This window comes from Anopheles coluzzii, chromosome 2 (assembly GCF_943734685.1).
Source record: "Anopheles coluzzii chromosome 2, AcolN3, whole genome shotgun sequence".
Classification (NCBI taxonomy): Eukaryota; Metazoa; Arthropoda; class Insecta; order Diptera; family Culicidae; genus Anopheles; species Anopheles coluzzii.
The window spans coordinates 113,405,591-113,430,050 of record NC_064670.1 but is presented as its reverse complement, the minus strand read 5'-3'; the positions used below and the strand labels follow the sequence as shown (position 1 = coordinate 113,430,050).

General features: G+C 45.1%; 2 protein-coding genes across 2 annotated transcripts in view; one reads left to right on the top strand and one right to left on the bottom strand.

Moving 5' to 3' along the window:
* Nucleotides 1-24,460, bottom strand: part of LOC120950337 (BTB/POZ domain-containing protein 9-like) — a 162,787-nt gene that overhangs the window by 66,530 nt on the left and 71,797 nt on the right. The window lies entirely within an intron of this gene.
* LOC120961417 (uncharacterized) lies at nt 15,916-19,525 on the top strand. The gene has a single exon (XM_049606405.1). The coding sequence runs from the start codon at nt 18,850-18,852 to the stop codon at nt 19,282-19,284; it is 435 nt and encodes a 144-aa protein (XP_049462362.1). The 5' UTR covers nt 15,916-18,849; the 3' UTR covers nt 19,285-19,525.

Sequence of the window (24,460 nt, the reverse complement as noted above, 5' to 3'; positions counted from 1 at the left end):
ATCGAACACGTCGTCCAGCGGCCCGGTAGTGAGTCGTCTATTTCCCGGCTAATGTGTAACCATTTGGCTGACGCTCTCTCCAGTGGGGGCGGAGGCGGAATCGAGGATGAAGGCGGCCCCGGAGAGGAATGTTAAAATATCACTATCGATCCATCAGTCCCGCGAGCTGCCCTAGGGAGGATAGCAAAACCGGGGATAGGGGGTTCGTCGCTTGATTCGCGTCGCATTGAAATCTTTCGTTGAGCGTGACAACTTGTGGCAAGTCATTTATACAAACCGTTTTATCCATCACTATCAGAGAACGTTAATCTCTTTCTCCCCCATGGCAGGGTGGTGCGCGATGTTTGTGTGTGTGTGATGTTTGTGTGTCTTCTATCGTGCTGCCATCTTTTCAGCCACCTTTACAAAAGGGCTGCAAAGTGGTGTCGTGCCACCGGGGTTTGTTTTATCGATTAGGCTACCACCGCCTAGCGCACAAAGAGTTGGGGCAGCGGTAGACCCTTACGGAGCAGGACCGAAACGCTTCGCGGTGCAGTCGAAATCGTCGCTCAACCTTCATCAATCCTCAATCACCCACTTCATCCCACACAAACAAACAAAACCCCTGGCACCGAATACTTGTGTCAAAACCGTCGTCAAAAGAACACGTGCTACCCCAAATCATCGAGCCCGTGCGCTAACCTGAGCTGCTAAACCAAACTAGCGGCTAAATATATCGTTTATTTATTTAAATGAATCCGCCCAGCCCCACAATTTACACAGCAGATAGGGGGCGAGCTTCCCCGCTCCGGCAGCTCGACCGAGTTAACTTTATTTCGGTGGAGCGTGTGAAAACCGAAGGAAATCGATGCGATTTGCATAATTAATTTTGGCTTCAGTCACACGCGCTCCACGTTTCGCTGGAATGGAACGTTCCATTTCCAGTTGGTGGCAGTGGAAAGTTGGTTATACATTTTTGAGAAAGAGAGAGAGGCAGAATAAGAGATAGAGAGAGAGAGAGAGAGAGAGAGAGAGAGAGAAAGGCAGTTTTGGGAAGGCTCACAGAAATACTGGATTGTAAACAAGGTTCTTTCCTTCTAGTTGCCGCAATGTGTTTACCGATCATGCTTTATCAATTTGATTTTCTAATTTAATTGTTACAGTTTCCTATTGTTTAAAAAATTCCTGTATATCGGAAAGTGTAAATGAAACCAACAATAAAAACAAACATATTTTAATCATACAAAAACCACATGCAACCTAACAGAACATACAAAACGAGAATATTTAAAATAAAACTAAACAAATAAATAAATTCTCATACCAAACAAAAACCCAAACATACTACAAACCCGAGAAATGTACAAGATATATCCATGATTATTTTAGATTTTATTATAAAAAGTATGGAATCCAAACTAATGTTATCAACTACCTGTTCATTTAACCAAAAAAAACGTCTCATTAACAACACATTCGATTGAAAAATCATCACTCTAATTCATAATGCCCTTGAACTACGGTATATTTCACTGCCAAAATAATTAAAAAACACACAAACACAGTAAGATGCCTTTTATTTTTCATCCAAACCCAACTCTGCTCCTTCCTCCGCGGGCAAACAGAAACCGTTCCGTGTCGTGATAGCTTAAATTGAATTCCATTTCCCGGAGGCGTCCGCACAGCTGCAACGCCACGGCGATCACTATCGTTTGGATCACAACCCCCCCGCCCAGCAAACTGCAGTGCGCAGTTTGAAGTGCAACCACCACCCACACGCACAGGCTCGCCCATGGTCCCATAAAAAGCACCAAAGAAAGGGTGAGCAGGAGAGCTCGAGAATGGGTCGCGGCGGCCAACGCCAACGCAGCAACGCGACGCTCACGACAAAATGCAGATGCAGATGCAGGTGCAGTGCCGTTTTCGATCGGGCGAATTGCATTTTACCTTTCCCGTGCCCGATTCTCACCACCACCCCGAGCCCCATTCCGCACTGTGCCCACTTAACCCACGGTGTGCTTTGTTTAATCTCATAATTCATTTTTTATGTTCTGTCCACTGTTACCGACGGCGCAAGTGTGAGTGGGTATGTTTGTTAAGGCTCACGGGATTGCATCTCAATTGGCAGTGGCAGCATGCCGACTCCCAGCGCTCTGGACTGATGAGCGTGTAGCATCACATCGGCAACCACCGGTGGGGGGAAAAAGAATAAGCATTTGCACAACAACGTGGCTCGGGCGGCGTTCGTGACCGATGGCCGTTCGCCCCGAAAATTGCACCACTGTCCATCGACCAAGGCCGCCAAATGGGCTTTCCTTTCTGGGGTGTTTTCGCACGCCATCGATACGGCCCCAAGCGGCAGCAGGACTGGCGCAGGAGTGTAAACATTAAAAACGACTTAAAAACAATCAATTCACCACAGCACAGGGCACACGGACGGTCGGGATGCTGTGCGATAGTGTGCGGGGAGTGCATTCGCTGGCTATGCAGTTTTTTTAAGGCGTCCCAAAATTCCCTGTTACCCAGCTTGCACACCTACGCAATCAATTTAAGCTCACGAATTCTTGATTGGATGTGAAATAAAAATGCAAGCCCAGCGTGCACATATCTGCAGAGCGCAAGCGAGCCTTTCGAACGGGAGGTTTTAAATTATTCTGCTCTTAGTTTACTTCTTCTTCTTCTACTTCTTCTTTTTGGGGGCCAATTTTGTGACCAGGTGCATCGCTTTCGCTACGCTGTTTTATGATATACACGGATTTCGAGTGTGTTCCCAGTGTCCCGAACCAATGCAAGCAAAAATGGGAGGCCAGCAACGTGTTTGCCTATCGGGGCGGCGACTTCGAAACTCAAACTGCAAACTGGAGCGAAATTAAGCTAAACTTATCGCAATCAGTGTACTTGGGAATGCCAGCTGTAATGAAATAAAAACAAAACATCACCGAATTCCCCCTGGGAATCGGTAATCTCGAGCTGGAATTAATCGAAACTGCCTTACCCTTCGTGGTGGTGCGCAATGGTGGTGTGCGCTTGTTTTCGGTAATCTCGCACCCGAGATGCACGCTGGTTGTGGCTGCAGGGTTTTGGTTGGGTTTTAATGAAGCACTAAAGCGAGCGAAAGGTCCCTGTCGACGCGTGATAAGGAATGTGTATTGACTTTTAATGATTGGTCCAATTATTGATGCAAGCGGCTGGTGCTGGTTCAATTTGGATTATATTTGTTTGATTATTACCGTAAACAAGGGCCATCGCTTGGATAAGCTTTGGTTATGATGGTTTTCAAAAAGAGATATTTTTTATATTGAATGTGATGGATTCAATTAAATGTTCATGTTTGGCTTGATGTTTCGTTAAATTTAAGCAATTTTAATAATTATTTTAATCATAGCAACAGTTTATTTTGAATAATGTTACAAATTTACATTCAATAATCAATAGTTCAGTAATTCAGTAATCAATAATGTTTTTTTCATGAAATATTACTGTTACTGAATGATGTCATATCGTTGCCTCTTCTTATGGTTGATTAAACACAAAAGCAAGTGGTCCAAGTCATGGCAAGAGTCTTTATCTACCTACCCCAATATAATTGTTCATTAAATGTAAGACAGTTGTTCGAAGCGAATCTTTAGCTGAGACTCGTATCAGCTAATTACTGTTCTATTATTGTGAAACATGATGAGTCAGGTTCCCGAGAAAGTGGGTCATTAGTTTTGATGATAATTTCAATCCTTGAATACACAATGAACTATTAATGTTCATTGATCGTTGTATTTTTTATTCAAATTCTTTAATTACTCTAGGGAGACTGTTTTATTTTTAACCATATCGTTAGTATTTCCTTGCAATTTAACATGATTTAAAACATCCAGTATTATGAGAAACACATTCATTGTTATGAAAAAATAATAAGTCCTCCACCGGTCAGTAAAGCAACCGGAAACGTCGATCGATCGTTGAATACTCCTACCGTCATTGTCATCCTGTACACTCGATCAAATTGAGCTCCAACACAAAAACAGCACCCTCCCTTCGATCCTTCGATGTGCTAATCCTTGAAATTATCTTCCACCCACTTGGGCTTATCGTTAGTACATCGGAAATAAATCTTGCACCACTCAGCCCGCAGCGCTGTGCCTGGTTTTCGCGACGGATTCCCGTCGCCGAAAGGGAAACACCATAAATCTCCCTCATTAGCATCATATTTACGATGACAGCTCGGGCTCGGGAAGGTTACGGAGTTGATAGAGGTTGCTAGAGTGCGCAGGGTGAGGTGGTTGCTGCAAAGTCTGCGAGGGAGTCCGACCAGCCAGCTATAAATCACTGCCAGGCAGGAACGCGCGCGAGCTGGTGGCCGATTTTAGGCGAGAGATACGCGAACAATTGAACAGCGTGTTCTGCTTTGTCGGGCTGCGCACCCTTCGGTGAAAGGACACGGGAGACAGCCCCACAAGACCCGCGAGGAAGAAAGAAGCAAGCGATTTTGCGAACGGAAACAACGCAAGGCCAGGTTTCGTTCGAACTAGGCCAACGCATCCAACGGCTTTGCTTTGGAGCCTCCTGCTCGACTTGCGACGGGCATGCTTGACATGCTTTTCGACTGCTGCTAGTCGTCGAGCATAAATTAATTAAGCTTCAGCGGCGCAACATTCGTGTGGTTTAATTAACGGCCCCTTTGCTGACGCGGTCGATTTTCTCCATCCGCACCGAAAATCGTGTGACAGCGCAAAACGAGCGGATGGAAAGTATATTTTAATCGACGTCAAAACTCGAACCCCAAAATCATCCTCGCCTTTTTTTTCGAATCGTCTGAACTGTCCAAGAATGCTAGTGGACCAGCTGGATGGAAGGACAATGGACCGGCACCGTTTCTGCCAACCCGACTGTATCGATTCCTTCCCCCCCATCCTTCCCCCTCCGAACGAGTTTCCGACCGATACCGAAACGATTCCCATCCGTTAAGCCGTGCCCATAAACAGGTAAACAAACAAGCCAATAAAATCAACTCCAAATTTGTGATCCGCAGCCCCCGCAGCCTGCCCCTTTGCGCGCTGCGCTGAAAACTGAAACCAACAAACGAAAGCCCCCAAAAAAAAAATCGGTCTCAACCGGCCCATAGCCTCATCGGGCGCACGAAAGGCAGCAGGTGCACACCGTGCCCGAGATGGTAAAACGCGATTCGCGGATTTCGGCGCAGTTTAATGAACTGTAAGCTCACGTGCCATCATTTATCGTCGTCAACGGTGGCAGCCCCCTCCCCCTCCCCCTCTTTTGGTGGTGGCCTATCGGGCGTTCTCGGGGAGAGCCACGGTGTGTGTGTTAAGCCTCAGCGAAGCGTCAAGACCCACGTAAATTCCACTTGCGTCCACTTTCACGCCCTTTCCGGGATTAATTTTCCGCAAGAATGAACCAACCGCATTGGGATGGAATCTCATGCGCAGGACAGATAAGGTAATGTACGCGCTAGAGGAACGTACTTCCTGTTTTATTTCCATTTGTGGGGGGAAGCGTGTGCAATGGTAATTTCGTGGGTTGATTTGTATGGAGCGGTGAAAGACTTACCTAAAGCACCGTTGGATAATTGCGTTGAAAACAGAACGTCGAACGCTAGACACTAGTTAAAAGAGGCATATTGTTAAACCATTTGTTATTTTGATGATTTTCATGTGTTTTAAGATATGTAGCTATAGTTTAAACCACCATTTATACTTTTTAATGATATACAAGTCACTATAAATTCTTGTGATTTTAGAAGAAGTCAGATGAAAGCCAGCTTCTATTCATCATTCGATATCATCATTCTATACATCATTCAAATATACAATTCAATTTGATGTAATTGTTCATCTATTATATTACATGCTCTTGTTTACTCTTCCGTCTTAACTTATTTGTCACCCTTCCTTCATGTTGCTTGTCCATTTTCTATGTTATTTATCTATTTTATTTGTCATGTTTATATTCTACTATTTAGTTTACTTTTAATTTCTTGACCCTGATCGTAATTTTTTTTTTGTACATCTATTGATTGAAGTAGTCCTCTTTTCATATTCCTTTATCTTCTTTACTAGCAGCCTCTATTCCTTCAATTAATTTTAAAATAGATCTTCTTCTTCTTCTTCTTCTTCTTCTTCTTCTTCTTCTTCTTCTTCTTCTTCTTCTTCTTCTTTTTATTCTTCTTTTTCCATTTGGCGTAAACGTCTTCGCAGGATTTGGTTATTTATGATTAGGTTATGGATAACTTATACAAAATATGTTTGGTTTAAGTCGATAGCTACCTAATACAGGCAGACGAAACGAAAAAGAATTAAAAATCAAATAAAATTTAATAACTTTTTTTCAGAAAATGTTATAACTTCAAAAAAGACATGTTCTGGACGGATTTTTTTATTTATTTATAAATTAATATATAATTTAGAAACAATATTCTTTTCAATATTAAGAGTCGTTGATATTCGTTATCTTCTTCTCAGTGTATTTTTGTAAAGTATAAAACTAGACGGATGCATCTATAGTATGTTGTTTGAATTGTAAGCTGCATTCTGTCGTAAAACCTTGAAGTTCTGCTTCCGGAACTCTAGCTTCTGTGTCAAATGGTCGGCAATGAATTCTAGCTCATGATGAGCTGGGCAAACATTCCACAATCGCGTTATCGTCACTATTTACCCCCAACATAAAGCTTATTATTCAACATCCACCAGCCCAGGTGATTAAAGAATGATACGCAGTCACACCTAACCGAGAGTGGCACCCGGCGACGCCCAAATCCACCCAGAACCACACCAGATGTGATAATATTTCCACCTCGAAGAAAGAAAGAAAAAAGCCCTCACCCAACCTAGAGTCAATATTTTTGAGCGCGTTAAATTGAGATCAGCAAAACACAACACACCTCCCAAGGCCTCTCTTCCCTCCGCTATGATCGGGTGACCATACACTGTGTACGATCGGTAAACCTCACAACTGGCCGCGATTGACGTCAATCGCCGATGGGCTGTACTGTTTGCCAGCATCGCACGCCAGCGCCGCCTGTCGGGACGGTCAGCGCAAATTGCCAGTGTCAATATTTGACACCCATCCCCTTCCCTCCCCACCATTCGGGTCGATCATTTGACATTTACACCACCGCAGGGGCCAGTGTTTCGGAACTCCGGAGCACTTGCGGTGTATGTGAGGCATGCCACAACCGCACACCGCGCCCTTTGGTTGTAATCGCCACTACCAGCCAGACGGCGACAAACCATCGGCTGGTGGAAAATTTCCACCCATCCACACGACACGGACGCGATCGACAGCCGGTCGGTAATTATATTTACACCTCGCACATATTTGCTACTCAATCTCAACGACGGCGGCTCGCGAGAGTGCGGCACTACCCGCCACCACCGTGACGCCAGCCCTTGGGGGAAGTGGCCCGATGGCTGTTGCCTCACACAAACCGTCCACCAAAGCGTCGGCCACACGCGTACAGGAGCTTCTGGCCCAAGCTGGCTTAAGCAGGGAGGCGGGCCCCAAATTTGCCAAACCTATTAACGATCTTATTTAGCGGTCGTGCCCGACGCACCCCGTTTTTACGGTTGGGCAACACGCGAAATGGGATAATTTCCCCTAAAAGGGGCTTTTTGGTGTTGGTGTGTAGTAGCAGGTTTGTGCCTTTCGGCTATTTACTTACTTCTGCCACCTAAATAGTATGCTCTAACAGCTGTACAAAGCGATCGTGTTAGTGGAATTATCGAAAAATGTGCTGCGGCTCGTGCAAATTCCGTACGGCTCGTGCGTCAATGCCTAGATCAGTGTGGAGGAGCTGGCATCCTTTTCGTACAATTATCGATTCGATCGTAAACAATTTTAAAAATAGCATAGAAATGTGCAAATCAATCAGATTGTTTATTTAAATGTTTAAAGCTTAATTTGGGTGTAAACGATGAAAAGGATAGATTAAAACGTAAAGGCAAGAAATAGACACCAAGAAACATATGCATTAGAGTGATATACTATGTATGGATTTTTCGGTGAGAATAACTATGTAAGAAACTATCAGTCTAAACTATAACATATATTTATCAAGATATGAGATGTGTGACATTTTTTCGATACTTTAAGTGATAAGCAATACAATAATAAAGGCCTAGTGAAATAATTATCTCGCTATATCACATTTGAAATGTCAATAAGAAAGTATTTGAGTTGCTTATTTCAAGACAATCGTTTTTGATTGATTTTTAATTACTCCTTTATTGCTTGATTTTAAAATAACTCTGTAATTATACAGCTGTCCTTTGTGAATAATTCAGACTCCGATTTTGACGCATTCTCAAGCAACCACATCCCAGCCGCTAGATTGTTGTTAATCAACACTTGTTAATTTGCATGTTTGCTCATGCAAAGAAAACGATGCTAATCACACGAGTTTGGAAAAAAATAAACTCACTCAAAACTGATCTGCCCGGCTACCTGTGGCCTAACAGTTATCACATAGATTAGTATTTCCTCCCATTAAAAAAATAGTGCAACCGGTTCGAACGGCAACAAAGTTTGTAGCAAAACCTCCCCAGCCTAGCCTATTTTTACCCACACTTTTTGCATGCTCAAACCCCTCAACTCCGCATTACGCTGGCTACTGGCACAGCAGCATTTTGAGGGCGCTGCCAGTAGCCAGCAGTAATTAAATTGTGCTTTTTATGGCCCCACGATTCGGCCCCCCGAACCTGAAAGCCTAATTTGCAACACAAAAGTTCCGGTGGGCACGGGGGGCAAGGTGTAAGAGTCCTTCAAACGAGGGACCGACCTTTCGCGCTGTTGTCGCGCCTGTCGACAGGATCGAGTTGGTGTTGGTGTCGGCGGCCTCAGTGCCTCTCCGGGCGATAGGTCCCCTAGGGTGGGACGGTAAATTATCGCGATAATCAACGCGGTAACGTGATAAATAATATTTCCCCCAGCACACATGACAGAGTGTTCGATAACGTGTGTGTGTGTGTGTGCGGCGTAGGAAAAGGACTCACCGCGGTACTGCCTTTACAATGTTCCGGTTCAGTAGCTAACGTGCTGCTACCGATCGGCAACATGCATTAGCTTGTTGCTGATGCTGACGACAACAACGAAAAAACCTTCCCTATCGCTACCTTAATTATACGCGCACTTTCGTCCACAAACGGAGGGATAAATTATATGCTCTTTACTTAGGATCGAACGGCCGCAAACCATCACGATTGAGATGCCAAAGCCGTCCCAGGGCAGCAGGGAAGTCGGGCGAAAGTGTTACACAATAAAGAATGAAATTTATGAGACCCCCTATTAAATACTAATTTAATCTCACTTTTCCGATCATGCGTGGCACGGCAGCGTATGTAAGAGCTAACAAAAAAAAGCACACTTCCTTCAGGGACACAAGAAGCTTCTCGCTTTGAAGGTAGTGTTTTGATTTTGTTTCATTTGATCCCTCCTGGCGTACATGCCGACAATCATGCGGGCCCTTGCAAAACGCATGTCTCGCCAAATCGACATCAAGCACCATTTGTGTGTGTGTGTGTGTACGTGTGCGATCTTCCCGGTTGCGTTTGGCGTGCAAAAGGTGTTCTCCTTCGCTCTTGGGCACCATCGGGCATGGGTTTGCTAATTATCATCATTACCGTCGCCGGGTGTGATAAGAGCGATGTAACATAATCGACGCACGGATCGGATCGCAATCAAAGACGGCGACGCGATATGCGCAGGTGGACGAAGACGCTGCCTGTTGCTACTTTCTTGTCCGATCGCTTCGATCCCGGCGGCGACCGTGCGACCGGCGATCGTTTGTTGCGTCAGCTCTGCTCCCGAAAATCCTTTCAACCGGCTTTTTAATGTGTTTTGGCTGCTTCGGCACGCCACCAAGGCAAAGGATGCGCACGATAAGCAAACGGTACGAGGGAAAGGTGCTATCGCACGCGTGTATGCGACGGCACGCACTACCATGCATTGGAGTGCATCGGTCAATCGGTTTTATTTTTATTTCAATTATGGTTCCCGTCATCTCTCTCTCTCTCTCTCTCTCTCTCTCACACACACACACACACACACACACACAAACAATTTGAAGGTGGGTGTTTGCGAAATCCAAAAAAAAGAGTGCCGGCGATGAGCCCATCCAGGCTTATGGTAATTAGCACAGGCCGCAAACCGGTCATTCTTGTCGGTGCCGCTTCGAACATAACGAGAAAAATGGTTGTTTTAATTAATTTTTAATTAAACTGCATAAACTTTGTGCTAAAAACACTGGCGACGAACCCGAACGAACGATTGAAATTGCACTTTCAGACTCAGTGACGCGATCATCACCATCATCGCCATCATCAAGGATTGGTCTTATCCCATCCGAACGGTTGTTCCTGTCACATTAAACCGGGAGATTGTAGCGCTAACGGGAGAGGTGTCTCGAAAAGGGAATCAATTTTATGTAAGAGCTAATTAAAAATCAAGCGACAATGTTGCTGCTCATGCCTGCCCTGTTGATGGCGTTGGTCATAATTTGATGCTTGCGTTTTGCGTGATCATTTCGTGGTGAATAAGAAACGATCAACTGTACCGTTTAATTTACTGGATTTTTTACTCGATGAAATGTTGCAAAATAGCAATTGGAATCTAGTTAGAGTTACCCATTACAAAAGGTTTACTCTTTAAAATAAGGATCGGAAGTTTTGTGACGTAGACTGCTTTTTTTTGGTAAATGATAAACATACAATTTTAAGTAATTTTGTTTGCAAATAAGATTTAATGACGTTACGCGTTTAAAGCTCACCATACAATTACACGATACGTTTATGGATTTTAAATTGATACATTCACCATTAGCGCCCTCGGCCAAATGTGGGTCACTGCACTTCCCTAAACCCGTACAATTTTCTCATTAGCAAAACATTCCCTATTAACCTGTCAACACCGAACCCCACCACCTTACACATCTTACACACTGTAGCTGGCGCAACGAAAACGGTGTGCCAATTCGCTTAAAACCGCACCTTTATTACCCCGAACGCGTCGGTCCCAGTAATTATCAATTTGCAGCTCCTAACAGCGCCACAAAACGGTGCTTTGTTAACTGGCACTGTCAAAGTAAATTGAAAATCAGTTTGCAGGAATAAGGGCACACTTGTGCAGAACAGTTTCCTTTAAATGCGCACCACAGCAGCCCATCAACCCTCCCAGCCCCGGTTAAGCGTTTGGGGCTGAAATGTCGCTTCCGCTGCGGACGTCAATCGTCACCTTCGGCGGGGTGTAACGAGTTGCCAATTCTCGTCTCCAGCAGCACACGCTGTCGAACATTGCACTCGTTACAACGGGGCGCATTCCGAACCAGGATGCGCGCGCTAGTTTGTGCGTCGAGAGTGTAAGAATTAATTATTTAAGCTCACGCAGCACATGCAGCATTCCATTGGCACGTTTTTTTTGTCCCATGCACCTCCCGGGCGCAACAAGGCTCGTAAATCTTGGTATACACACACATACACACACACACAATTACTACTGCATCTCGGGTGAAATTGGCTTATCCCAAATTAGCATATTTGCCACCGTTTCCCCGTTTCGCACTCTAGCAGCCGCTTGTTTGGTTGTTGTTGTTTTTTTTTAAATATTTTGTCGAAGCGTGCTGGTTACGGCTGGCAGTAACAAGCAATTGGCTGATGCGTACTTTCGAACGAAGCCTCCACACACATATACAAGCCACACGTGGCCTAAGAAGTGCAACGAACGATCTCTGTGTGTGTGTATGTGTTTGCAACCAAGGAAATAAACCATTTTCAACACTTCATTTCAAAAGACGCGACCCTCAATTATCGATTTGCACGACTCCAGCGCAGCTCTACTCTGGGTCGGGAAGGCACGGATGGTAGTGTTAACGGGTGGTGGAAGCGAAATTTACATATCACAAGATTTTTTACTTCCAGCGAAACACAATCGTGTTTGTGATTTTGGTTTTTTTCTCTTATGAATAATCATTACATACTCCCAATGGGAAAGAAGAGTTGGAATAAGCAGTGCAGTTCGCTACATGCACGTGTATGCGGTGTAAATTGTTATTTTTGAAATGCATTAAAGTGAAAATAATTGCATGCTTGGCGCATCAGGCAACCACCAGAACAAAGGAGACGTGTCGTGTGATAAAGCAGGTTGCGAAAATGAAACGTTTTAATTCTTAAAAGGTTACAAACATCAATATGCTGCCCACATATTAATTTAAATCAATGTTTTGTAATTACATCCATAGTTTCTGAAGCATTTAATCGGGTTTTAAGAGCGTCTTTTGAGCTTAAAAAAAATCTCAAAAAATACTAATAAATAAAATAGAAGACCGTACACGATAACGTTTGAAAAGATTTTTTTTTAAAGTTCAAAACCTTATTTTATAATGAAAGAAGAAAAAGACTGGAGCACAGAACAAATAATAAAAGCAACTCTAGATTATCTAGCGTAAACATAAACTTGTACAGTATTTTTAACCAATTGCTTGTGCCGTTACACAGTCAAATATTTTATAAAACCGATCTTCTAAAAGGATAATTAATGCTTTATCACAACTAAATCGCTGACTTCCCTACCCGCATTGCCCAACCGCTGTGGCCCAAGACGCCAAACAAAAGCTCGTATCTTACAAACAGGGCACAGCCCATTTCTACCAGCAGCGCCTTCCAGCGTACAAACTTTCCCGATTTCATTTCTCTTCCAATTACTCGAACGTCCCCGGCACACTCATGTCTGTGCAAATAAAGCACAGAGCGGCCAACAACCATGCCCCCAAAAATCTACCGACCATACCGTCCACGATACCGTGCTGATCGGCATCAATAAAATTTCAAATAATTTACCTCCCTTCCCAACTCCTTTTCCCAGCTCGTTCAATCCATAATGATCAATAAAAAAGATTATTGCAGCAGGTCGGTGCTCGTCGGTTCGTCCCTTTCGGGTTGGAAGAAAGGACCGATCGCGTTCCTACTGGATCGACGATGCACCATCTTCAGCAAGCTCCAGCTTAACCGTACCGTACGGGAACGGTTAGGTAAACATTAAGACGTCATAAATTAATGACACTTAATTGATACCATTTGGGGGACTTTATCCTTGGTTTGATTCCCTTTTTCTGATCGACCGTCCAAAGCACGACCAAACAAACGCGTGATGGAGTGTTGGGTTCTGTTTTTATTCGCTCCGCAGTATCTCTTAACAGGTATATCGGCAGACCGGCAAACATCCTCCAGCTTACAGTAAACAGTACAGTATCAAATTGGGTTCGTAATTTGTTTTCCACCCTTCCAGAGGCTGCTGCCGAAAAAGGGAAAGATCATCGTCTGGATCCGTACGCGCTTATAAGTACGGTGGTTTGTTTTTCCTTTTATTTGCTATCACATGCTCCCTGACAGCGGCCGAAGCGTACCGCGTCTTTTGTTGGCAGTAATCTCAAATCGTTACGTTTTATTTGTACAAAAAAAATCTTCCCCATTTCTCGGGCCAGCCGTTTACCTTTCACGTACGCGAAACGATGTTATTAATCAAAATTAATATTAACAAACTGTTTGCACAAGCTAAGTGCACTTTCCACCGTACCGAGAGCGAAAGGGAGCCGTTCGAAGGAACGGCCGTTAGTTAATTGGAACCATTTTTTTCTTCCTTACGCTCGCTTTTCATTTGAGGTAAGCGTTTGATAATTGACAATGATTTCGTAAAAATTATATTTGATGGAATCAAATTAAAAGTATAAAGTTAATATCCGTCTTTAGATCAGTCATTACCTTCCGTTTATCCTGCTTCATCCTTCCTGCGAAAGGCTAACCACAGTCGAAATCTTAGCTTCGTCGCCTTCCTTATCCGGTCACCGGATCGGCCGTGTCCGAGGCGTGTAATTTAATATGCGAAACACCTAACCATCTGTACACGTCACGCCACGCCAAAAAAAAAACCGACTACAAACGATCGACGGAGATCGATCTAGAATCCGGAGAAAAAGCAGGCCGCCATTTGCTAACTTTATGGCTAAGTTGTAATGAAACCCTTTTACAATCTAGAGCACTCGCCCGACGGGGATGCTGGGCAGCCGTTTTCTTTCCCTCCACTGCTCCTGCCTGTTGCTTTAGATGGCAACCCTCCGATACGTCACTCGGACCAGGGCGTGCGTGAGAGTATGTGAGGATGCACTAGCGTGGAATAAAAAAAAAAAACAACTACATGCTACTAGCGTATTAATCTTACCATCTTTCACCCGCTTTCGCTGTCTGTCACGCGGACACAGGTCACCGTGTCGGGTGGAAGGATGCCTGCCCTCGGGAAACCCGGTGCAGAAGCTTTACACCCTTCATTATCTGATAGGGCTTAAGATATTACGCCACGCTAGCGATCCTCCGGCACGATCAGGCCGTGGAAAAACAAAAGATCGAAACGGAGTGCGATAGAGAAAGGGAGAGAAGTAGAGAGAAAAAGAAGATCCTATCGGTGAGATCCCCGGGATCCCTTAGGACACAGGACCCCGCACAGGACAGGCGAAAAGATGTTGATCTGAGGAAAATAAATCAGTCCACGCGGCGCAGTTAGCATGCAAACGCGCCGAGCGCGTTATCCTTGGCCGCTCTCAAGGGTTTTTTTTTTTTGCGATCGAACAACTGTCCATCTCTCTCCCTCCCCAGTGCGCTTATCATTACACGCCTCATCACATCAGCTTCATTACCGGGTACGAACAAAAAAGTCCTGCGGGGGATCGCAGCTCAGCCATCTCGGCCAGGGCGGCACACGCAGCATCATCAGCAGCAGTCTGAGCTTATCTTGCATCCAACTCGCACCAACAAAAAAAAAGAAGCTTGCACCAATTTTGGGCTGGATAAATAAACATACAGCACGATCGCGCGTACGTGACAGCACGAACTGAGAATAGAGGGGGGAGAGAGAATTTGCGAAGCAAAACAGCACAGAGAACTCCTCACGCAAATTTGGCCAAGGTTTTGTGCGCTGGAGTGAAGGCCAACTAATAGCCGGTGTGCTCCAGCCACAGCCACTATCAGCAGCCAGCAATCAGTGCGGGAGCACCAATCGCATCAACCCGGGGACCGAACCACCTTTCAGCGGACGTAAAACGATAAATCACAATCGCACCAGCACGATCCGAGGACAATCTAGCGAGCTGGGCTCTTGGTTTCGGAAGATTGAGATTGGCCAAAAAAGCAACGCCGTCGAATGATCACGTTTTTGCGATCGTAGATTGAAATTGATCCACGACACGACGGATTTTTGACCGCCGTTACCTCCCTAAGGAGGGAGTCTGTGACTGTTTGTGATTGATCCATACGGTCGGATGAAGAGTTGGAACAGGAGGAAGAATTATACGATTGCGGTGGTAACGATTTGGAGGTTTTTCTTCAATAAGAATTTCTTTAAAAACAGGTAAAAAAATTCTGCAATTATTTCATTTGATTTGAACCCATTTTAGGGTTTATGGGTTTTATGGGAGTCTTCAAACATATTTTTGGATCTTTCTAGCATTTTGGAATCATCTCTTGATCATCTTTCAGTAAACTTTATTGTTACCTATTAAGCATTATTTCCTTCAAATTTACCTCTCTTTTTAACTATTCACACATTTTACAAATTAAACCAGAAAAAATAATTGAAATGTATTGTCTGTCAATTGCCACGGCCCAATTGGCAAACGCATTTGCCGATCTTTCATCCCGAAAACACGTTTCTTCTTCAATTAAGATGAAAAAAGGGTTGAAATAAAGAAACCATGCCTACACCACAAACCACTTATCGGTCGATGATTCCCAATAGCAACAACGGAACGGAAGGATTAATTCGCACCAGCATCAGCACCGTGCCGGGGCATCTGTCCGTTCGATTTTCGGCTGCAATAAATTATCCACCACGACGATCGCTGCTTATCGGTTAGGATCAAAGCAGCACCAGAGACTGGGGGGGGGGGGAGGGAATGCTGAACCTCGGCGGCTGCCGTACAACGCACAGTGAAAGGATCGCATTTCCACGTTTGTACCACTCATCAGTTGCAGGTAGCACTAAAACGGTCGTCCCAGTCCGAGTCCTAAAGCGAACCCAATACACACAGAAGTGGCCGAAGTCTGTCAGGATTTAATTGATGTAGAAAGTCTCCATCAATCGGCCCAGTCGCCAGGGGTGTGTGTGTGTGGAGTTCGGCCGCAGGTGGGGTAAAGGTGTAATAAATCGTACTCATTACCACCGGTATCCATTTAAACCCCCTGAGCCGGCGAGCAGCTCGGTCGAACTCGGCTTTGCGGTTTTGCGGCATCAGAATGCCAGCCTCGCCACAATTCAAGTCGTGTCTGGTGCTGTGTGCCGAAAAATGCACCCCGAAACTCGTGTGTTTGTGTGTCCTTTGGACACGGTTGAGAACGTCCTCCGGTTGCAGGTCGCACGTCCCCCGACATGGTGCATTTTTCTGTGACACAAATTTTTATTACTGTAAAAGAGGCTTCTGCGGGAGGGGAAGCGGGTTAGGGGGGAAGCACCATTTCGCCGAACTCATCACCATTATATCCCGCAAATACGAGGTGGGATACGCGCTCGCAGCGACTCCGCAGCGAACCTCGAGCCCCGGAGGCTGACAAAACAAAAGAATTCAATCAGCGATATGGCGACGAACCCCTTGTTATCCGAACGGAATGGTCGCGAGACGGCACAGCAAAGCAACCCCGTTATGTTGTTGTTGAGTAAATTAACTAAATTGCCCCGATTGGATGGTGCCGCTGCCGATACTGGGGCCGCGTGTAATGATACGGAAATAATGGGCACGGGAATGGGGGTCCCCCGTTTGACAAATAGGGGTGTGAAAAGCGATCGATACATGGGAAGCGGTTTTTTTGGTACGGATTTCTACAGCCATGCTCGATTTGGAACCAATTTCTCTCTACTATTGCCTCTACTATTGATGTTGGAGTAAATAAATTAAAAATTAGTTTTCCACAATAAAATTGTGATAGAACTCTTGTAGAACCCAATAAGAATACAACATAGAGGTATTGAAAGTCGTATTCATAAACACTAAAAAAAGTTCATAAAACTGTTCTCAAATTCATACAATAATGCTTTGTATATATTTTAAACATATCATTTTGCCCGTGTTTAATATACTTTAAATGCATTTAAAAGCCTCCGCAAACGAGAAACAGTTATTGCAAAGCATCCGAAAACAGTACTATCCCGTACCCCACCATTTACCATCCCTCCTCCATGGACGGAACACATTACGACGAGGTGCATTTCAAAATCATCAAAATGGCTCGTAAAGCGCTGCTTCACGACACTATCATCTGCCAATCAATGCCAAAGCAATCATTGCCCGATCGGAATGCAGCGCTTGTGTATTTGTGCGCGCAAGAGAAAAAAAGAGAAAAGAGAGAGAGAGAGAGAAAAGGGGGATGTATTTCGTATTCCACAGCTGCATCTTCATCCCGTCCCACCCGATGCCCAGATGCGCCCACCGACAGCAGCCCACCGAGTCCCAGGGAAAGCGGAATTTTGGAATCGCAATCAAAACCGATTGCACAAGCCCGATCGCACCTTTTGCCCTCCCAGCGAAACTGGTGTGTACTGGCGCAAATGAGCAACCATGCCCTCTTCCCTTCCCTCCCTTGCCAAGTTACGCATCTCACAAAAGAAGCCGCCCCAAAAAGAGGCAAACAAAGTGTTGGCGTTCCAATGGCCACTCGGACCCGGTCACACAGCATCAGTGAGGTGAAGTAAAGCTCAGGCCCGATTTGCACCGGGCTGGAGTGAACAAAAAAAACAACGGAGTAAGTTGACAGTTGAGAGAAGACATCAACCACTTTCTTGGGCCACAAAAAAAAACACCACCACCACCACCACCAGGAGTAATTTCAATCAACAGCTTTCCTTTCGAATCAACGACTCTGCTCTCTGTCAATGTAAAAAAAAGACTCCAAAAAAGCACTGCCGTGACAACTCCACAGCGATATCTCGCCGGCGTGTTAGAGGTGACCGATCCCTGGCGTGTGTTTGTGTGTCGCGACCTGGTCGCGTGTCTTTCCCGCTGCTGCCCTGCAGGTGAAACCCGATGCCCTTCCCGATGTTCGATCGGCGCTCTATTACGACAGCTACGAGACACGCTAGACCGCAACCGATCGATCAAATCGTCAAACGCGCACGGGATCGATTTGGATCGCTGTGGCCGGCGTACAAACCAAACACACCGATTAACAGCACCACCACACATCAGACACACACAAGAAGCAGAAAAGCTTAGCATGCTGTTAATTACATGGGAAAGGTTTGTACGATATCATCGCACCGCACAAGGTGGGTTGGGAGGGAGCGTTCCGCCCGCTCCCCCCAAAATGCGGGTCACGGACGAACACATTAGGGTGTCATTCATCAATCGCTCCCCAGCTCGGAGGCGATGAGCTGCCGCTAAGCAGCGCTCGAGCATCGTCCGCGCGACCCAGCGCTGGGTGGACAGTTTGAACATTGCGAGACAATCAGTGCTGGCCCCGAAGGGTCAACCATAGGTTGCACTTTACGACAAACTCTTCTTCCCCAGTCTCTCTCCCTGTACAGTCTGTCTTAGCTCAAGCTGACTGATCAAGGACGATCGTGCTGGGGTTTTGCTGGGATCGCTCCGCCAACGGATAATTCCATTCCGCCTGAAATCATTATCGGATTTGCTGTTGCGTTTTGGGTGAGAGGAGTTAAGCATGTACACACCGAAGTGGCAAAAAAAACCCCATTGAAACATCCCCCTTGTGTCTTTAACTGTCGCCGGAATCGGAGGCTCACATGCCGGCCTCGCTATAAAAGCGTGCCAGTAGTACTCCTGGCGGACCATTTGGTCCCCATACGGACACACCGACACCGTTCGTGCAAGCAATGAAAGCGACAGTGAGCGTAAGTTTCCTGCAGCAAATTGTTCCCCTACCCTCCCTTTTCCTGCCTCATCCACTTCCAACTCATTTCCAGTTACTGCTGCTGCTGCTGTTGTCCGTGGTCACACTCGGCACGTGCCGTACGGGAGGCTTCAAGGGAACGCGCACTTACAACCTGGAAACGGATGAGGATCGCTATGGACGGTACGAGCGGGTACTGCTCGGGCTGAAAACTTCCGAAGGGCTGCGGTTGGATCCGGCCCTGCTGGACGAGGTGCGCCAGGTGTTGCTGCAGGAGGAACGGCAGGCCGCATCCGGCCGGGAAGTGGAGCCGGTCGATGTGCATCTGTACAAGCCGCTGCAATCGCGCCATATCGCCCAATTGCTTTACCGAGCGCGGCTTGATACGATGCTGGGCTCGAACGGGCGGACACGATAGCCGCATGCCACGAAGGGAAGCAATATGTATTATGTATGTGCAGCATTGCCGGGCAGAAGCCGGTTGGTTGACCGGTTGGGTTGGTTTAGTTTTTGGCAGGCACGCGTGTCACGGGATGATTTGAAATTGACACAGCGGGTGCCAGGATGACCAGAGTACAAAACATATACCGTAGGGCAGGAGAAGATGGTGGTAATATGATCAGAAATAAACATTGTATATTTTTAGGGTAAAGAAAGGGTTCGTGCCTTCTTCTTTTAGATAACATATACAAAAAATATAGAAATTTTTATCATTATCATTTTTATATTATATAGAATATTTTTACATATCTTAAATGGAGGTGTATAACGGAATCATTTGATGTAGACAAATCATAAAGAGTTTGTCAAGTCACTTTCGAATGTGCACACCGTCTGCAAAATAGTTTTCAACAGCTGTCACATCTTGTATTGGCATCAAAGTACAATTTCAGTTCTTATGCATGATTTCCAACACACCACTAGGAACTGTCAAACTAAATCCAGTTTGAAACGTGTTGAAAATCATCTGGAAGTACTGAAAAATTATTGTGATGCAAATACATCAGTGTCTAATTCTGTTGAAAACACATCTTATAAGCAATAAAAAGTATTGGTAACACTGGAAATTGATCGCAAACCCCTGTAAAATGTGCAGTAAAATGTAAGCCCTCAAAATATTAGGAACTTTCCCTAGTTTAAACAATCGAGCACTATTTGGACATAATTTCAGACAAATTCAAAAGTATCCAGCTCCCAAAATATGTTAACTATGAACCGAAGAACCCTTCCCAATACATCCCACAATCATGTAACGAGACTAATGAAACCAATCGGCCTAAAGACTCTATAAAAATAAATATTTAAAAAAAGTCACATGATCATTGTACTGATTCGAAATTTAAATGAAATGAAGAAACAAAAATACATTTAACTCACGTCGAACCACCTCACAAAGTATTCAATGCCACACACACCCCAAAAAAACAACATTCGGAAGCTGTCGCCTGAAGTATCAGTACGGCCGAAGTGTGCTGCAATCTGCGCTCGAACCATAGCCCCCATACCCTCACCCCTCATTTCTCTTTTCTCCAGCCTGAGGCAATCCTGAGGAGGAAAAATATGTCGATTGGAATGAAAATTTGCCGCTCCCTGATATCGGCGAGTGGGGGCAAGGTTCCGATACTCCCTTCTGGCCGGGTTCCAGGCTCGGAAGCTGCGCTGATGCCGATTGTTGCGCGTAATTTAATGATTACAATTACAAATAAATAACGGCAGCTGCTACCCGCGATCGCAGCGATTCCATTGCTGCTACACGTTCTTCCTTTCTTTGCATTTTCATGTCCATTTGTCCTGCTACACAGTTTTGTTAGCTTTTATTGTGTACCTCGGGCGGGACTCCCGAGCATACAGAGCGAATGTTGCTGCGACCGCTGCTACATTCCCGTTCGCCTCGAAACCGCAACTCCCTCGGTCGCGGTAGCCTCCGGGTGGGGAAGGGAGACGCACACTATCAGAACGCGGGAATCAAAGATCAGCGCCGTGGAAAGATAGTATGGTGCGCGCATCGTTTGCTTCATCCGGCGATACGCGCGAGTGTCCGCGTGTGTGTGCGCGCGCGCGCTCATACATTCTACCGGACTTGCGCGACTATCCACGCAGTTGCACTTGTATTTTATCGCAAGTGGTTGTCCGGCTGGAGGGAGGGGGTTCATTTTGCAGTCCAACACGATAGCGGAGCTGGTTGACGGTGCAGCTTCCGCCCTTTACTCCTGTGCGTGGATGTGATAAAGGAACGGTGCGTCGCGAAGCGTATCGGAGAAAACAAATTTGTTGATCATTAATCAGATTCAAACAAGAATTATTATCGAATGCAGAGGGGGGGGTTTCTTTTATCGTTGGATGGTGCAAACCACTGGTACTGTAGCGAGGCACACGGACGGATAAGATGGCTGTATGCAAATGTTGGAAGATTGCAGAACCTAGGAGCTTCGGGGAGGGGATGAAGAAGAATTGGCGAGACGGGATAAAAGAGGAGTATTAACATTCGAAGAAGTAGCATTAAGCGGAGTTAACAGGGGGAAAATAACACACCAAATGTTTTACAGGGATTTCCGAGTCAATTTCTAATATCTACAAGATTTTTCGTTGCTTGTGAGATATTTTTCATTGGCTGTCAAATGTTGTAATTGCATCACAATAATTTTTCAGTTCTTCCACATGATTTTCAACACATCTTAAGCTGGATTGAGTTTGATAGTTCTTTGTGATGTGTTGAAAATCATGTGTAAGAACTGAGATTTTATTACAGAACTTTCCAAGACATCACAATCAAATTTTAGTTTTTACACATGATTTTCAACACAACACAATGAACTGTCAAATTAAATCCAGCTTGAAACGTGTTGAAAGTCATTTGAAAGAACCATAATATTGTTCTATTGCAAATACAACATTTGACATTTGTTGAAAAACATTTCGCATGTACTGAAAAATATTGTTGACATTGGAAATTGACTCAGAAAAACTTGTATGATGCAAATGCATCTTTTGACAGCAGTTGAAAAACATCTAGTAGGCGGTGAATAAAGATACGCACCTTCGATAGTGACTTGGAAAAACCCTGTAAAAGGTGTAGCACGTTTTATCTTATTTTAATAGCTTATTAATGTAGGAACGCAACTTCTAATGACAGAATAGGATTATTGTTTTCTTTCGTTTTTTTAGATGATTAGGTTCGACATCAAGATCAACATGCAGATCAAGCTAAAAATACGTTTTGTATAGGTTTTCAAATAGGTTCATCAATTGTAGTTTTAAATTCAAATCAGTATCAATTTAATCGTAAAAATCAAATACTATTTGTTCAAAATACAAATCATCAAAATATCATTAAATGTGAACAGTCCTGCATGAAACAAAAAAGGTCAAAAATATTTGCCAAAAAAACGTATTCACAAAGGAAAGCAATCTTCTCGAATTGAAACATTCGATCGGTGGATTGTTAAATCCAAAACCGGAGCAAGATGTAGATATCGCCATTGTTCAGCAGATCGAGCGGCCATTCCACTCTCCAAAAGCCGCCATTGTTATCGAACGTTACCTTCGACTGGACCGGCCTGTACGCACTTGCACCGAAACGCTCAGATCCGTCCGAAAGGCAAATGGCTCATTTATCATAGCATTATGCATATGCCTCCCGACTTCCCCCAAGCAGCCCTACAATTGTGCCAGTCTCTTCGATCCGCCGTAGAAGTGGTAATGAATCACGCGCGATCTGTCAATTGTCTTGTCAGTGATCGATATCGTGAGCGGGGGGCCCTTTCAGAGGGGGACATTTCGAGGATTAAGATTTACTTGTTACCCGGTGCGACCGCGCGAACGGTAACGACAACAACCACAAAATGCGCAAAAAGGAAGGCGAGTCCTTGGATTGAGTGTGCTTCGGGTGAAAAGTGCACGCTTGTGCGTTCGATCAAACATGACAATGCACCGCCCGGTGCTGGCCAACACTGCATCAGCATCCTCCCACCGGGTGCCAGCGCTCCAGCACTGCCCAGTGGGAGGGGGTTGCAGTGAATAATGAGCTGCGGCCGTTGTGCTGCCGGGTTCTGTGCTTCACGCAGCTGACGGTGACCCGCTTTTGCTAAGTCTTGTCTCCCCCCCCCTCCCCTCAAACTCGAAGGTGCGATCATTATTTACGCAAGCAAGGTGTATGACTGATGAGGACCGAAACAGGACACGACTTGTACTTGGTTTTTTGGGGGTGGGTAACGAGTATTGGCAAGGCGCGCGCTCGCGCCATACGACTCAATTTGTGCGCGCGCGCGCACACACACACACACCGAGCACACCGATGCACACTCCCACAGCAAAGCACGGATTGCTTGATTTTCGAGTGTCCCTTTTTGGCGGACAATCTGTTGAATATTTATTTATTTCGTACGATTGCAATTTTGCAGCCCGCGCCTAACAAACCAAATTCGTCTGTTTGATTCGTCTGAATTTATTTCGAGGTCAGCATCGACTGCCATCATACAAAATTTGAGTTTTTTTTTTCTTTCGGTAAGCATCCTTTTTCGAGGGAAAGTTAAGTGTCGTAAGGGGTTTGCATTCGTTTGGATGTTCGTTCGGAAGCAGACGTTGGTGGAAATAATTTAATCGTCGCCGATGACACGTTGACACTTTTGGGTGTATTTCCTGCATTCTTTGACAACACACTGAGTAACACAAGCCGAAAATCCGTGAGGCGGTCTGAAAAAAACTTTCATTTCTTCGCTAAGGTCAATCACAGGCGCTTAATCAGTGCTGTACGGAGCCCGAACTGAATCTCATTGCCCTAGAGTCGACTGAGTCATACATGGACGAGCAGAATTGGTTTACACAGTTTTTCAAATTTCAATTGTGTCTTCAAATTTAGTTTGCAATTCATGACAAGGACTTTCTGAAGAATATATCAAGCTTCTCCAACATATTGATATTGACTGTACAGACAATATTTAATCAACCATCTTTACACAACATCCAGATACACAACATGGTCAAAAGGCGAGCCTTTTTTATGGGAATCGCTTCCACTTGATACCGATCTCCTTTCCCAACATTCAAGGTTACGCTTTATTGAATGAAAAATACGATCACCGCGTTAAGCGAACCGTTTTGCGTGCGAACCGTAACAGCAATTACACTTAATCCAATAATCTCCTGCACCTGCATCCTACCGGCTTCGCTTGCAAATGCGATTGATACAATCAGTCGATGGTTCTGCTGATCCCTGGCATCCGCTCTGCAGCCCTTCGACGCAAAGCCCCAAAATTCTCAGAATTCGCCGCTACCTTTACGCTGCTTAGAAGCGAACCAACCACAACGATCAAAGCTGCCCGCAACCAAACACACCGAATCGATGGGGCGTGGTGCAGAAGCTGCGAAAAAATCGATTTCCTTTGTGCAAAATATTTCCGATCTTCACACTTGCCCTGGGGGAAGGGGGAGGGGAGCCGGCCACTGCCGAGGAAAGATGCATTCCACCGCTTGAAAACAGATCAACCAACAGCGATTAGACAGGGGTTGGGACCGCTAGTATGATGCGTGTTGGTGTGCATCATGCAGCCCCTTGATTACATTCGGAAGCTGAGAACAAGAGCATTGAAAGCATC

What these genes read in the sequence shown, in the direction of transcription:
- LOC120961417 (XM_049606405.1), top strand. Translation starts at nt 18,850, where the DNA reads ATGAAAGCGACAGTGAGCGTAAGTTTCCTGCAGCAAATTGTTCCCCTA.